Source organism: Orycteropus afer, unplaced genomic scaffold (genome assembly GCF_000298275.1).
Source record: "Orycteropus afer afer isolate SDZICR_OR568_19922 unplaced genomic scaffold, OryAfe1.0 scaffold00051, whole genome shotgun sequence".
Lineage (NCBI taxonomy): Eukaryota > Metazoa > Chordata > Mammalia > Tubulidentata > Orycteropodidae > Orycteropus > Orycteropus afer.
The window spans coordinates 4,135,693-4,153,257 of record NW_006921638.1 but is presented as its reverse complement, the minus strand read 5'-3'; the positions used below and the strand labels follow the sequence as shown (position 1 = coordinate 4,153,257).

The 17,565-nt window shown below is 40.9% G+C and overlaps 1 protein-coding gene across 1 annotated transcript in view; it reads right to left on the bottom strand.

Annotated features, from left to right (window-relative positions):
• Positions 1-17,565, bottom strand: part of NPAS3 (neuronal PAS domain protein 3) — a 1,311,878-nt gene that overhangs the window by 27,575 nt on the left and 1,266,738 nt on the right. The window contains exon 8 of the mRNA XM_007938532.1: positions 1,771-1,964. Coding sequence (XP_007936723.1) covers positions 1,771-1,964 — 194 coding nt within the window. The remainder of the gene's footprint in view (positions 1-1,770; positions 1,965-17,565) is intronic.

Sequence of the window (17,565 nt, the reverse complement as noted above, 5' to 3'; positions counted from 1 at the left end):
AGTAGTGTGAAGGCACTCTGGTGGCATAGTGCCTAAGGCATTTGACTGCTAACCAGAAGGCTGGCGGTTCAGACCCACCAGCCAGTCCTAGGAAGTCCTGGGAAATCTACTTTTGTAGAGATAGTGCCTCGGAAACCTGAGGTGGGGTTGCTATGAGTCGGGACTGATTGATGGCATTGAGTTTTGGGTTTGGTAGTGTGAATGGTTAATGAGCTCAGCTGCTAACCAAAAGGTTGGAGGTTCAAGTCTACCCAGAGGTAGACTCAGAAGAGAGAGCCTCAGAAGAGGAGCCTACTAATCTACTTGCAAAAAAATCAGCCATTGAAAACCTTACGAAGCACAGTTCTCTTCTGATCCACACAGGGTTGCCATGAGTCGGAATCAACTTGAAGGCAACTGTTATCTTTATAATTACTTGCCGATTCCAGCTAATCATTCTGGCTAACTAGTCTTTCCTGATATTCTGTGTCCACGGTGGAATACTGCAGACATTGGCAAGTATACAGTCTTTTTTTTTTTCCCCAAGTATATAGTCTTGATATTAAAAATTTAATGAATGCCAACAAATTTTGAAAAGTAGATTTAGTTATTTATCAAATAATAGTGACAGGTTCATATTACCTTCTACCCTAGTGTTCACTAAAGCTTGGATGGATATCTGTTCCCACTGGTAAAATTTTCCTCTGAATGAAATCCTGACTGGAAATGACAGGAAGTTTCCAACTTAGGTATCTTGGTATCTTTAGTGCTTTCCAATGGAATGGATGCAGGAGCTTTCTGTCTTCCTTTTGCCCAGCTCCTGGACAGTCAATTACCCAAGCCACTTGACCATTCTGCTCTGTAATTTCCCTCCTGAAGGTGTTCACGGGGCTTACTGAACATATCTAACTTCCATGTCTGATGGCAATCTGTCTGTGCCACAGAAGCATCCTCTCTAGATTGACAGTAATTCTCCCTGGGTACCAGGGATGGTGGTATCACCGACACTTTCTTCTCATGAGCACATGTGGGCAATTCCTCTCAACCCCTATCTCCACACCCCCATGATTCTCTCTTCTTCCAATCAGTCTGATGATGGGCTGGTGACTTCTAGGTGAAAGGTCTGAAGAGGCACTGTCCCATTTCCTTGTTTCTCCTTCGTACTTAATGGAAAAAGTGCACTTTTAACCAGAGGCTAAAAAGTCCTTTTATAAAAGCTCCATCTTGAGGAAGTACTGCCAACTCATTTATACGATGATTCATCTTTTTTTTAATTTATAAAAGTGAAATCTTCAGGATTACAAAGTTTTTTTTAATACATTTGCAGATTTCTTTTTTGTCCTTTATCCTCTCAGGGACTCATATTCTCATTTGTTCTCTGCGTGCTGAATGCCTATGTGAACACTGATGGTCACAAGGCTGGAGCCTAGCATTAGTCAGGAAGTAGGTCTGGCTGAGGTATCAGTGGGACACCTTTTACTGTGTCGTTTTGCCAATAACATCTCAGCCCTGCTCTCTTCTTGGGTTCTCAGCCAAAATAGGATTTTATTATTGCATATGGATGTCTGGGTATCCCAATTCATTCAGTAGTTGCCCCTAATGTAAATCATAGCAGCAATGTAAATTTTAAGTAAAGAGCATGTTGGTGTCAGTCCAAGCAGCCATTAAAAACAACATCAGGATTTATAATGAGGCTCATTGGGAGAGTAAAATCTGTCAGTCTGCTGAAAACACAAACCCTCACCCAACGTGCACCATACTACAGGGCAAACGAAAACAAAAACAAAGTACCTATTTTCACAGTAAATGATATTGAGGTCCATATTTACTCGTGTGACGAACATATGGCAGTCGATTCTGACTTCATTGATTGTAGGGGGAGGCAAGGCATGAGCCACAACCACAAGACCCATGATTTGGCTGGGGACGGTCCTCCCATGGGACAGTGACACTCTCAAGCGTAGCCGGCCTGTTATGTGAATCACCTATAAAAGAACATTAAGTACACAACACACCAGTCAAATTTACATCCCATATGTATCAGTATTTCTGTTAAGAAATGCAACAGTACATCTTGGACAACCAACATGAGCTGTATCTTCAGCGATCATAATAGCTGTCAGAGTGCCCTCAATGTCTTTCAGGGCAAGAGACAAAAGAGAAATAATATTATATTCTGAATGCTTCTCAAGGCAGCATTATTACTGGTTATTATTATTTTTCAAGGAGCTCTAGTTGTGTAGTGCATAAGGCACTTGACTGCTAAGCAGAAGGTTGGCAGTTCAAACCCACCAGCTACTCCTCGGAAGGAAGGTTGGGCAACCTACTTCCGTGGTTATACTGCCTTAGAAACCCAAGGAGGGAGTCGCTATGAGTTGGATACAACTCAACTGCCGTGAATTGTGTTGTTGTTGTATTATTTTTCAGAACTTTTTTTTTTCTTAAACATTTAAGGAAGTTCATAACCAGATAAAATGATCAAGAAGTTGAGCACTAAGCTACAAAAGTAAATGTCTGCATTATTGGCCTTGTTAATAGGAGATGCTTGTCTCTCTCCAAGCTTATACCAAGTGGGATTACACACCCATCTCCTTTCATTGGAGCTTTCCTTCGTTTAGGGATTGATATTGCAAAAGACCAAACTCTGCAATGAATAAAAGACTCAGTGGCAATGACATGAATGGGCTCTATCGAGCACAGATATTACACGTTAGGCAGCATCAAATTAGCAATAATACAGTGATTCATTGCAATAGCCTATGGATTTGGTGGTCAGAGGACTTCGCCTTATGATTTGTTCCTCAAGCCCACACTACAGTAAAACCACGAAGTCTTGTTTTATTTTGTCAGCAGCTCAGAGGGGTCTGCCCTGTAACAGGAGGGAGAAGACTGGGCTGTGTGTATATATATATATATATATATATATATATATACACACACACATGTATATATATATATATATAATTTTTTTTCCCACTAAAGTAAACCACGTAGTCCAGGTCACCCAGAACCAAATAAAATTGGCTCATCATCCCCACACATTTTAAATTGCATTATTATTTTTTTAAAAGTCCCTTTGCTTATAAACTCCACATAGAAGATGAGCCCAAATGTCATTGTCTTTAAATGATATTTTGAAGAACGATAATAAAAGGGTGAATAATAGGAAGGATTTGTGTGGCTATGACTTGGGATGATGGGAGTAGGATGTGTATGTGTGTGTATGGTGGGAGGCTGGAGGCAACAGAGGTATATGTGAACTCTGGCTGTGTTTCTGGGACCCTGTTGCCAGGTGGAGGATCCTCCAAAGCCTGGCTGTGGGTAAGCTTCGTGACTGACTGTACTAAGGAGCTCAGTTTAGTAGCTGAGTTACCACATTTGTTTTGCCTTTCCATCGTCAAGTGCCAAATCATCTTTGGCGATTCCACTTTTCCCACTTTGCCATCAGGAAACAAAGTGGGCTTATCACTTCTCAGGAACAATATAATCTAGCCCCTGCTTTCCTTCTCAGGAGTTGGACTGGTAATTCCATTTCCGTTTTTATTTTTATTTCCTTTAAGTTACTCAGTTTTCCAAAAGCAAGCCACACTCCTGTCAGTCAGGAAGCAGGATCAAAGCTTACGGGTTGCACTTCAGAGTCCTGGCTGTTCTAAATAATACCCCTTCCCTGTCACACTTCACATTTGTGCCCGGAGCTGCTGATCTGGGAACACCAATGAGGAAGATTATCTAGGTTATTTCAGGAGCAGCTTTTTGACCACCCACATTTGAAGTTGACTAAATTCATACTTAATGCACCTTTACTTTAAGCTTTGGTCAGACTAGCTACTTTATTAATATTTGAAAATGTTACTAGAGGCAAGGATGCTAAAACATCATCACAGACACACATTTCTGCAAGACCTCATTAACTAATAAAGAAATACATAGCTAAAAGAAACAGGATTAACTTCACAGGAGGGGTGTTAACAGTGCCTGGTCCTCCTCCCAGCTAGGCTTACATAGACGCTTGTTTATCATTATCTGTCTTGTTTTATCAGGAACACTCAGCTTCTTGGAAAAACACAGATCTACAAATGCTCAGGAAAATATTCACCCAGAAATGGTATGCTAAATAAATCTGCACTTGATATTCTATTCAAAAGCAATTTAAAGGAGTCTTGGCTAGAACACATTTTGGGAAGGCAGACAGGAGACTGGGGATGGGGGTGCTGACTTAATGTAGCCTTCTCTCTCTAGCTTTGCCTATGCACACTCTGGTGTTGAAAAGTCCAAAATAGAGCCTTGTATGGTCCGGAGTCCCTGGGTGGTACAAGTGGTTAACACATTTGGCTGTTACTGAAAGGTTGGAGGTTTGAGTGTACTGGGAGGCACAGCAGGAAAAAGACCTGGCTATTGACTAGCAAACAATCAGCCACTGAAAACCCTAAGGAGCAGAGTTCTATTCTCACACACATGGGGTCACCATTAGGCAGAACTGACTCTATGGCAAGTGGTTATTTGTAGTAGAGGTCTAGATTTGCCATTATTCTGGGCAAGTACTTGACCCTCCTGTACCTCAATTGCCTTTTCTGTGAAATGAGGATAATAATGACTTTTCTGTAATCATGTTGAGATAATCAAAGAAGGGTGAACACTGTAAACTATAAAGAGGTCTACTGCAAATTTCATTACAATGTTTCTGTTTGTTTTAAAAAATATCAAGATATTAATGATTCTGAGACCAAACCCACTGCCATAGACTTGATTCCAACTCATAGCAACCCACATAGGGTTTCCAAGGCTATACATCTTTATGGAAGCAGATTGCTTCATCTTTCTCCCACGGAGCAGTGGGTTGGAACTCTTGATGTTTTGGTTAGTAGCCCAATGACTTAACCACAGCACCACCAGAGAGCTCCGTTGAATAAAGATTAGGACTGATTGTTAATTTTATCCTGACCAAATGCCTACTAAATAACTTATAATTTTAGATGTTTACAGAATTTCACAATTGGAAGAATATTTGAGAGGATCTATCTGAACCCCCACATTTTCAGATGAGAAAATAGAAGCGCTGAAAACTTAATTTCCTGTCCAAAATTAGACAGCTTGGAAATGGCAAACAGAGCCTGGAACCCAGGTTTCCAGTTTGTATGTGAGTGCCATTTCAACCATTAAACACAGAAAAGACACTCCTATCCTTTGTTATGCTTCTGTCCATTGTATGTGCATATTCCTACTGAATGACAAGTCAGATGTTTATACAAGATGTCAATTTACCACCCTAAATAAACAAAAATACCAAACCCAGCTGCTGTCAGTTCCAACTCATGGTGACCCCATGTGTTTCAGAGTAGAACTGTACTCCATAGGGTTTTCAATGACTCTGTTCTTTCCAAATTGGATCACCAGGGCTATTTATAAACCTTTAAAAAGATTCCACATGTAACTAGAAACTTAGGTGCAAGATCTCTGAAAAGTCTTTGTGAAATAGAATGAAATAAGAAAAACAAAACTAAGGATATGACCAATGCAATGACTAAACAATTATAGGATGTCTATATCTGCCTGTGGGTCTAGGGATAAGGGAGAGTGAGATTAAGAAGAAGGAGGGAATAGCTGTTAGATACCACAATCAATTTGTGGGTTTTAATTAATGTATTTTTCCAAATCCATTTTGTAATACCAACAGTATTTCATTCCCTCATGAATAGGCTATGTTCAGATATTAGAAACATGTCTGACAGCATGTATCCAAATATTTTGATAGTTGACTTTTTTACTTTATAGTTGCTTTTTAAGACCTGAGATGTAGAGGAAAGAGAATTGTCAGAGGAACTGAGTTCAAATTCCAGCCCTGACACTTAATAGGCATGCAACTATGATACCCAGAGCACTGGAGTGACTTGCTTGGTTTTCAGGTCAGTATATCAGAGATTAAAATCTTAGTATGAAGACAAGAAGTGCTCTGCCAAGATGTGTTCTTAAGATTATCAAAAGATTTTATTGATTCTATAGTATCTATAAAACATTATGTGCAAAGGATCTTATTAGTTGCCAGGGAACAGACTTAGATGAAGTTCATTAGAATGTTTATAGACTGTAAGGTGGGGGGATGGGGGCCCTTGAAGTGCAGTGGTTAGTGCTTGGGTGCTAACTGAAAGGTTGGTAGGTTCAAACCCTCCAGTTGTTCCATGTGAGAAAGATGTGGCAGTCTGCTTATGTGTAGCTTATAGCCTTGGAAACCACGTGGGGCAGTTCTACTCTCTCCTATGTTGTTGTTGTTGTTATTTGCCGTCGAGTCGGCCCCGACTCATAGTGACCCCTCCTTGGGTTTCCGAGGCAGTATTACTACGGAAGTAGGATTGCCCAACCTTCCTTCCGAGGAGTGGCTGGTGGATTTGAACTGCCAGCCTTCTGGTTAGCAGTCAAGTGCCTTAGCCACTATGCTACTAGAGCTCCCACTCTCTCCTATAGGGTTGCTAAACTTTGGAATCAAATTGATGGCAACAGGTTAAGGTGGGGGAAAGGAGCTATGGTTAAGATCTTGGCTGCTAACTGAAAGATTGGTAGTTTGAACCCATAAACTGTGCCACTGGAGAAAAGACCTGGCCATCTGCTCATAAAAATTTCAGTGCAGGAAACCCTATGAGGCAATTCTACTGTGTCCTATAGAGTTGCTACATGGTTGCTATGAGTTGGAATTGACCTGATGGCACCTAACAATAGTTACTTGTAATATAGTTATAAGTGGGGGATGATATAGTATGTGATGAAAAAAGTCATTCTTTATCCTGATTATGTCACAGAATCACCTGTGAAGCTCTGTTAAAATAAGGAGTTTTGGGCTCTATTCCCATTGATTCTAATTTGGTAGAAATGGCCTAGTATTTAGCATTTTGTCTTTTTTTTTTTTTTTTAAGTTTTAGACGTGATACTAACTAGTTGTGAATATCTGGGTAATGGGGTTGGAGTTACCAGTGGTTCTCAACTGGTAAGAGAAGCAGTTTGACTGCATATTGAAATCACCCAGGGAGTCTTTAAAAGCTCCCATGTCCTGGCTGTGCCCAAGACCAGTTAAGTCAGAATCTCTAGGTACAGGACCCAGGCATCAGTATTATTAACTTTCCTAGATCTTATAGGGCTGCTGGAGGATTAAGTGAAGATGAAAATGCTTGTAAAGTGCCTAGCTGTATGCCTGAAGCACAATATATGCTTAACATATACTATTTTAAAAAAAAATTAAGTAACATGTATACTCCATAATAAAGGTATAGATAAGATCTCTTGGAGTTCAGGTTTGAAGGAAAACACTTTCAACTGAATAGATCAGATAAGGCTACATGGAGCTAACATTAGAATAAGTTGTTGACATCAGATATAAGCATGGAGAAAATGCGGAAAGGGGCTTCCACATAGACTAGCTAGAACAAAAGAGTTTAAAGGGAACCTATAGAGAAAGCTCAGGGCTCTAGAATCACTTCAATAGCTGTCAGCAGCAGGAGAAACAGAGATGGGGCCAAAACAGCAGGTGCAATCAATAGAATTTGGCAATGAGATGGGGGGTGGGACAGAGGTATAACCTTTTCTGAGTGTCTCATAGCAGCTGTGGTAGTGTAGTGCCTAAGGCATTTGACTGCTAACCAGAAGGTTGGCAGTTCAAACCCACCAGCCACTCTGTCTTAGAAAGACTGAGGAATCTACTTCTGTAAAGATTTACTGCCTTGGAAGCCCAAGTGGATCGCTATGAGTTGGAATTGACTCAGTGGCAGTGAGTTTGGTTTTGGTTCATAGGATGATGATGATGACGATGATGATGATGACGATGATGATAGACTAACCAGTGAATGGGAATACAGAAATTGCTGTCTAGTGTGGAGACAAAGATGACTTCTCTGTAGACCATTTATATTGGAGGAGCCTGGGAAGACCCTGGAAATGGTGTCCAGTGGTAGCTAGATAAGGATTAGGTACTCAAGAAAGATAATGGTTGAAGGTATAGTTCTGGAAGATTTTTTTTTGGCCAGAGGTGAAAGTTGAAATCAAGAAATTCAATGTGCTTACCAATAGAGATAAGGTAAGCTAAGGTAAAATTCAATGTGCTTACCAATGGAGAGAGGAGTGCTAAAAGCCTTTTTTTTTTTTTTTTTTTAAATCTTTTGAGTTCTTGAAGCCTAAGGCAACTTAAGTTTTTCTTATTTCCTTTAAATTAAGGCTCTCTTTTCCCATAACAAGTACTTTTGTTAGAAAAAAAAAAAAGAAAAAGAAAATTTCTGGACGTTCAGCACTGTTTTTCCCACTCACAATTCCATTCTTTCCATACGGTCAACAGTCCCTGTGGTAACATCCCAAACCATGAATGGATATGGCTCTCTTGTAAAGTTACATAAGTGACTGGGAAATGATTTTGAATACAAACATATATACCTAAATATGCTTTAGGCATATTTCACCAAGGAGAAGAGGGCTCATAAATGAAGGAAGGTTAGGCCCTTTGTGGGCAGCTGATCAGTCCAATGCCATTTCCTTTCTCTTCCCTTCCCAAGATCTCAGAATTTAGTTCTAAAAACTGATTCTAATCCAGTAGTCTTTGTCATTATTGTATCAATAATCAAGAAACAAAAATAATATAGTTGCTTTAAAATGAAAGGAATATTGTGGAATAGAAGGAATATTGAATTAGGAACAGAACATCTGATTTCAGTCCTTGTTCTGGTAACTCTGGCAAGTCATCTAACTTGGCCAGGGCTGCATTTCCTCAGCTACAAAATGGAGGATTTAAATCAGGTGATGACGCCTTGGGTTGTTGCTAAACTCTAGAAAATTCTATGGCCTAAGCTTAATAGAGGGAGCTCTGGTAATGAAGTGGGTTAAGGCATTTGGCTGCTAACCAAAAAGCAGCTCAGTGGTTTGAACCCACTAGCTGCTCCAGAGAAGCAGTCTGCTTCCATAAAGATTTACATCCTTGGAAACCCAATGGAGGTCACTATGATTTGGAAGCAACTTTGCAGTAACTTTGGTTTTTTTGGAAGGCTTAATAGGGTGGCTTTTACTATGATTAGTGTGGCACTACATAGTGCCGAAGGCATTTGACAGCTACCCAGAAGGCTGGTGGTTCAAACCCACCAGCCACTCCTTGGAAGGAAGATCGGGCAATCTAGTTCCCTAGTGATACCGCCTTGGAAACCCAGGGAGGGGGTCTCTATGAGTCGGATTCAACTGGGCAGCAGTGAGAGACTTCCTCCCCATTCCTTATAACTCCAGAGTGGAGACAGGAATTTCAGAGTACAGCTGCAGGTTGATATATGCAGAGTTTACCTTAAGAATGAATCAATAGGGTGGTTTATTGGTCATATCTGAGTTGGAACCATGCTTTGATTTTGGTCAATGCCAGGTAAAAACTCTCTGTTTTAAAGGTTCATCTTAGACTGGTCTTAAATCTAATCTACAGACATTCTTCAGAAAGATTTTGGAAATGAGAGATTCTTTGCCCCCAAGCTCAACTTTATGTAATAGCTCAATCCTCATGCTTCCTTTCATTTTATCATATAGAACTGTACAAAAATGCTAAAGCCCATACTTTTCTAAACCCCTTACACAGCACTGCCAGGATGCCAGTAGAATGCACAGGATTTCAGAGTTGAAATTCCATCATTTCTGATGACACTGTCTAAATTATCACTATTTGATGGTCCCAATCCCATACCGAAGAAATCATTGTTTGACTTTTATTTTTCTTCTCTGATACAAGCAGTGGATACACACGATGCTGTTATTTGTCCACAGAGTTTAGGATGAGGGTGGGAGTATTAACAAGCCATATTGCTTGGACAAATATATATTTCTCTTCCTGCCACATGCTCCTTTCAGTCGTCTGTGAGTGATAAGCACTTATGTGCTCCACTAATATCTTTTCATTATACACAAGCCCATTGCAAAGACCTTGGTAAACCCTCCCTCTGTCAATACTTAAGAAAGCTGGTGACTGAAAATACATCTGGAAGCTATTCTCATTCTTTTAGGACTAAATCTCAAGTTCTAGTAATATGGAACATTTTCTTTATCAAAAGGAAGTGCTAAGTATTATGTGCATTATTTTCCACATATAATGTAAAATATAGACTAGGGCTAGATAACTAGGGGAACAAAAAAACCCTGCAGGCACAGAAAAAATATGAATTTCTTGGGTTTAGACCATCTTCAGAGATTTTTTCACTTGTCCTTTAAGGGAATCCAAATTTACCTTAAAAATTAATCTTCCTTCTGGCACTCAGGTCTTTTTTCTTTTTTTCCCCTGTAGAAGTCTAGCTTAGCATACAGATCCCCAAACTGCTAACTCAGGTGGGAGAGTTAGCTAATTATTTTTAAGCAATGACAGTTTTGAGATAGTCCACAACCTGCTGAATGATAAGGGCTCAACCTGGTCTTCTGAACCTAAACATCTAGCCTATAGCATAACAACTTAATCCAAACCAGCATGAGAATATCAACCTGGTGTAAATTACTTCATGCAAATTTTTAAGGAGTGAATTTTCTAGGTGTTTAGCTCACATTCACAGCTTGGATCTGCCCTAACAGATCTTCTGCCTGTCTTTGACTGTACTTCCTTCACCTAGGTCTGAAACAAATTAGCTGAGACTAGGTGTATGTTCGTAAGTCAAATCACCAAGGAGAAGAAGGCTCATAAATGAAGGAAGGGTCAGGCCCTTTGTGGGCAGCTGATCAGTCCAATGCCATTTCTTTTCTCTTCCCTTTCCATGATCTAAGAATTTAGTTCTAGAAACTGATTCTACTCCAGTAGTCTTTTTCGTAAGTCACAATGGGACTTTAGCAACTAAGGGGAAGAAAAAACAGAATAGGGAAAAGTTGATGTCTCCAGGTAAGGGTGAGATTGGAGTAGGAAGATTTAGGGGGACATGGGCTATTGGCTGGAAGTAGATGACAATGCAGACTTCATCCAGGGCCAACGGGGATGCAATACAAGGGGTAGTACTGGAACCATCCTCAGCTAGGTATGGAGATGGCTATGAGGAACCAAGTAGGTGGTGGAAGTGTTTCTGGGAGTTTATCTCAAGATTGTCCCTAAGATCCATGATCCTCAAAGGTTATAGGGTCAGATTCATCATCAAGAGGACCAGTGAGAACTAGGGAAAGTAGAAGAGTTTCAGATGGGTTCAACTTAAGGGCAGTTCTGGTAATGGAGGACTGAGGAGGCAAGACTGAGGATCAGAAACAGTCCTGGCTAGTAGTAGGAAAGAGGAATCCTAGTCAAATCCAGGTCCATTGGGAAAAAAAGGGGGGCTACAATACAATGTATGTGGATATGTGTGTTCCTACTCTTGTAAAGAATGGGAATTCCAGAACATTTAATTTTGCTCATGAGGAACCTGCACACAGACCAAGAGATGGTCATTTGAACAGAACAAGGGGATACTGCATGGTTTTAAATCAGGAAAGATGTGTATCAGGGTTTTATACTTTCACCATACTTATTCAATCTGAATGCTGAGCACATAATCCATGAAGCTGGACTACATGAAGAAGAACATGGCATCAGGACTGGAGGAAGACTCAATAACAACCTGCAATATGCAGATAACACAACCTTGTCTGCTGAAAGTGAGTATAACTTGAAGCACTTACTGATAAAGATCAAAGAGTACATCTTCAGCATGGATTACACCTCAACATAAAGGAAACAAAAATCCTCACAACTGGACCAATAAGAAACATCATGGTAAATGGAGAAAAGATTGAAATTGTCAAGGATTTTATTTTACTTGTATCCACAATCAGTGCTCATCGAAGCAGCAGTCAAGAAATCAAATGACTGCTTCACTGGGCAAATCTCCAGTACAGGACCTCTTTAAAGCATTAAAGAGCAAAGATGCCATTTTGAAGACTAAGGTTTGACTGACTCAAGCCAGGGTATTTTCAATAGCCTTATATGCATGTGAAAACTGGACAATGAATAAGGAAGGCAGAAGAAGAATCAGTGCACTTGAATTGTGGTGTTGGTGAAGAATACTGAAAATACCATGGACTGCCAGAAGAACGAACAGACATGTCCTGGAGGAAGTACGGCCAGAATGCTCCTTAGAAGAAAGAATGGCCAGACTTCATCTCACCTACTTTGGTCATGCTGTCAGAAAGGACCAGTCCCTGGAAAAGAATATCATGCTTGGTAAAATAGAAGGTCAGGAAAACAGGGGAAGACCCTCAACAAGATGGATTGACAGGGGCTGCAATGATGGGCTCAAGCATAGCAAGGATTTTGAGAATGGTGCAGGATGGGGCAGTGTTTCATTCTGTTGTTCCTAGGGTTGCTATGAGTTGGAGCCAACTCGACAATACTTACCAACAACAACAGGGTTCACCCAAACCAAACTCACTGCCATCGAGTTGATCCCGAATCACAGCAACCCCTCCTTGGGTTTCTGAGGAGGGGTCACTATGGAAGTAGATTGCCCAATCTTCCTTCCAAGGAGTGGCTGGTAGGCTTGAACTGCCAGCCTTCTGGTTAGCAGTCAGGTGCCTTAGGCCTTAGACCATCAGAGTTCCCAACAATAGGGTTAAAAAAAACCCCCAAAACCCAAACTCACTGCTGTGGAGTCGATAAGACTAATAGCAACCCCTTGTTGTTGTTGTTGTTATGTGCCGTCGAGTCGAACCCGACTCATAGCGACCCCCCCTTGGGTTTCCGAGGCAGTATCACTACAGAAGTAGGATTGCCCAACCTTCCTTCCGAGGAGTGACTGGTGGGTTTGAACCATCAGCCGTCTGGTTAGCAGGCAAGTGTCTTAGCCACTATGCTACCAGAGCTCCTCCTAGCAACCCCTTAGGGGTTCTTAAACTTGAATATGCACAATAATAATAATAATAATAAAACCCAAAACAGAAAACCAACCCCAAACTCACTGCCATCGTGTCAATTCGACTCATAGTGACCCCACCTTGGGTATCTTTGTGGAAGCAGATTGCCCTGGAAAGCTTATTAATAATGTGACCCCACCCTCAAAACTTCTAGTTTTCTAAATTGAGGGAGGGGCCTGGGTGCCTACATTTCACCAAGCACCTCAAGTGTTTTACATGCTAGTGGTTGACAGAGATACCCTTTGAGCAGTCCTACTTTTAGGGCATGCCATAAAGGGCATTCAGTTCTAGCTTCCTGTTTATCCAGAGAGCTGAATGATGACAACTGATCTTAATAATGATGACCCTTACGCACATCACAGATTACCTTCTAAATGAGCAAAGAACGATAAACATATTTACAGTTAAGCTATACTGAAAATTAAAAAAACAAAACAAAGCAAAAAACCAAACCACTATATAACACACAACCATTGTCTTTTGGTTCTTTGGAGATGGAGGATTGGTGCATGATAAGCAGAATTCTCAGCTAATGTGGGATCAGGGTGTTTCCTGGGCACAAGACTGCCTGGGGGAGCAGCCCAGGAGTCTTGTCAAGACTCCTTTATTAGCATAAAGGTCCGATTTCCCTCAGTGGCCACACCATGGTGGGCTGTACTATTGTGCTGTAAGCCTCCTGGGGGAGGTCGAGCTCTGCCAGTCCCCTCCCCCAGCCTGCTCTAGCCTTAGCTCCTGATTAATTCAGGGGATCCTGTGAGGTTAACCCTTAATTTGATGGCTCCAGTGGGAAGCTGAGAGATTGCTGGTAATTTATCACCCTCAGTGTTTTTTTTTTTTTTTTTTAACGCAGCAACATTTTCTGAGGCAACAAATAAAAAATTATTTTAAAAACCCACATTTAAAATACATTAGCTGCTGCATTCTATTCTTACAAGACCATATCCTCCAAACATAGCAATTACTTCTCATCCATCTCTTTTAACAAACTTCAAATACATAACATAAAAAATATAACTACAATTACAGCTTTAGCTTCTCAAAATGTGCCTGGACCCTGTATTTGTTTCCTGTTCCCTTTGGAGAAAATAGTCTTTCTTCTACCAAAGATAAGATTTTATACTGGGATAGTTTAACTACGTTGAAGAGATCTCCTTAATGAGATTATGTAAATGTATGCCAAAGATATAAACCACATTTTTCTCAGAGAGTGGGGCACTTCAACTCTCATTTAATAAAACAGGACCATGAGTAGAAACACCTCCATAAATTGTTAAGGGGCAAAGCAAGAAGGCTGAACTGCACACATCTGATCGAATTTTGTTTGATTTAGTTACTTTATTAAAGACTCCTGGAGAAGGACAGAGACCCACTCTACCACCAGGGAGGGCAACTTTTCTATTTTATTTTGTTTTTTTATCATTGGATGTGGAAGAGGAGGATCACCTCTCATGGCTTAGTGTCACTGTCTCAAGGGTAGAGAGGTGGTTGTTTTCAATATAACAGAGTGCAGTTTTATTTCCCAACAACATTAAAAAAGACTCAGGACTAGTCCTATGCCAGGCAAGGAATAGAAATTGACTCCATACTCCCATACCCCACCCTCCCAGCAGAAGTACTATACCATGTTGAAATAGTTTCTTTTAAACCCATGGGCCCTTATTAGGAAAAGATATAAAAATCAAATATTTTGTTTCCATCTTTGCTGAACATCTTTGTTGAATGCACGTTTTACTTAAATTTCTTGAGTTTAACAACTGATTTTGCTCTAACTTAGTCTCCTTGACCTTTGTTGCCCTTGAGTTTGCTAGCAGAATGTATACATGGATGCTCCAAACTGCAAATGTCAACAGATAGTTGAATACCGTAGACTGAGTACTCTTCTACAAGTCTCCACTAAGTGTTTTTCTGCCATGAGATAATGTGACAACAGCCCCCTTGAACAGCCTTATTCTGCCCCTCTACTCAGCCTTAAGGTCTGCAGGAGAATAAATGATTATATTTTGATAATAAAATAATGTTTAGAGGACTAACTCTTAGACATGGAAGCCAGCTACTCATATCTTCCTCAGCTTCAGAGGATAAAGAGATAATGAATACTCCATGTAGATGGAGTCCCTGGGTGGTACAAATGATTAAGCCCTCAACTGCTAAGCAAAAAGTTGGCAGTTTGAACTGATCCAGAGGTGCCTTGGAAGAAAGGCCTGGCACTCTGCTTCCAAAAGGTCGCAGCCTTGAAAACCCTGTGGAGGACAGCTCTACTCTACAACACATGGGATCACCATGACTTGGAACTGACTTGGTGGCGACTGGTTTGTTTTGAGGTTGGTGTCCATGTACGCAGGCAGACCAGTCTTTGGGAAGGGACCACTTGGCTGTTTCACAAGCTGATACATATTTTTGTAAAGCAGCCATCATCATTAGCCAAGGAGAAAATGCTAATACTAGGAAGGTTGGGCATTCCTACTTCCATAGTGACACTGCCTCGGAAACCCAAGGAGGGGTCGCTATGAGTCGGGGCCGACTCGATGGCAAACAACAACAACAACAACAGTAATTATATTTCTGATAATTAAAATTGTTTAAACTAAATAAGTGAGTCACCTATGTTTTGAAAAAAAATGTTGCTGTATGCTATTCAGTTGATTCTGATTTATAGCAACTTTACAGAATAGAGCAGAACTGCCCCATAGATTTCCTAGGCTGTCACCTTTAGAGGAATAAATTGCCAGGGATTTTCTATCATGGAGCTGTTGGTCAGTTTGAACCACGAAACTTTTCGTTAGCAGCTGAGTGTTTAATGGAATTTAGAAATAAAACTCCTTAATGATCAAACCTAAAAATGATACTCCCAGGAGGCTGCAGTAGGTATCTGAGACTTTTAAAGTAACGAAAGAATAAAGAGAGTTCTCATAGGCTAGGCATTTTAGACAAAAATGTAAAAGAAAGAACGAACCTAGACCAGGAGAATTTTTTCCTGGCACATTCATGAAATGTGTAGTTTTATGTCTTATGTCAAGGATCTCCCTTCTGTTTCTGTTTCTTTAATGGGAAAGAGAGTAGGCCTCTGAGACCCTTCCATAATGTTTTTAAAAAAATCAAACCCACTGCCATTGAGTCAATTTCAACTCACAGTGACTGTATCGGACAGAAAGCCCCATAGGGTTTCCAAGGCTGTAATTCTTTATAGAAACAGACTGCCTCATCTTTCTCTGATGGAGCAGTTGGTGGGTTCAAACTATTGATCTTCCAGTTAGCATCCAAATGTTTTAACCACTACACCACCAGAGCTCCATCACAGTGTCTATTAAATTCAGTATCTTTAAACATGAAACATGAAAGCCCTGAGCCTCTCTTTCTGTTTCCATTAATCTTGGTCTCCTCTTTGCTAGGCCTGATGTTATGTTTTGGCATTGAATGTTGTTGTTGTTGTTGTTATGTACCATCGAGTTGGACCTGACTCATAGTGACCCTTCCTTGGGTTTCCAAGGCAGCATCACTACGGAAGTAGATTGCCCCATCTTCCTTCTGAGGAGTGGCTGCTGGGTTTGAACCACCAGCCTTCTGGTTAGGAGTCAAGTGCCTTAGGCATTATGCTACCAGAGCATTGAATAGCATGAGACATTTTCGTAAATGTTTCTTAACCTGTTCTCCAAACTCTTTTGTTGTTGTTGTTATGTACTGTGGAGCCGGACCTGACTCATAGTGACCCCTCCTTGGGTTTCCGAGGCAGTATCACTACGGAAGTATGTTGCCCAACCTTCCTCCCGAGGAGTGGCTGATGGGTTTGAACCACCAGCCTTCTGGTTAGCAGTCAAGTGCCTTAGGCACTACGCTACCAGAGCTCCTTCTCCAAACTCTACAGCTAATATAAAACCAGTTGGCCATTGAACTGGTTCTGACTCATGCCGACCCCATGTGTTTTCAGAGTGGAACTATGTGCCACAGGGTTTTCAATAGCTTTGATCTTTCAGAAACAAATTGTCAGGCTTTTCTTCCAAAGTATTTCTGGGTGGATCTGAATCACTAACTTTTTGGTTAGAAGCTAATAACCAGAAACCAGTTGCCACTTACTTCAATCCTAAAATTTCACCCTTACTGAGAGTAATTTCTAGTAATGCCATGCCTCTCGAGTGAATGAGTTTTAGGGAGTGAATGAACTCGTACCAGGCCCAATACTTCTTTGTGTTCAGCACCCCAGAAAAATGGCACGCTAGAGTTGGAAGGGACCTTGGAGCCTACCTTGCCCAACCTTCACGTGTTAATGGGTATGGAGACTGAGGCCCAGGGAGGTGAAATGCCTTGCCCAAGGACATAGAGCCAGTTAGTGGCAGAAGTAGAAAGAAGAAAAGTGAGGTCTCCTAATCTCTTTCCAATTGCTTTTTCTATTCTGTAGTACATTTCAGACTATATAGTCCTTCTCATTTTCCTCTTCTGTTTTCATTTACATATATATAGAGAGAGCACTTGATTAGGCTATTAACTCAGCTGTTAACTGAAAGACGGGTGGTTCAAACCTACCCATCAGCTCCATTAAGAGAAAGCTGTGGCAATCTGCTTCCTTAAACATTACAGTCAAGAAAACCCTATGGGGCAGTTCTACTCTGTCATGTGGGGTTGCTATGTATCAGAATCAACTTGATGGCACCCAATATTTTATTTACATATATATGCTCTGGTAGCATAGTGGCTAAGACACTTGCCTGCTAACCAGACGGCTGGCGGTTCAAACCC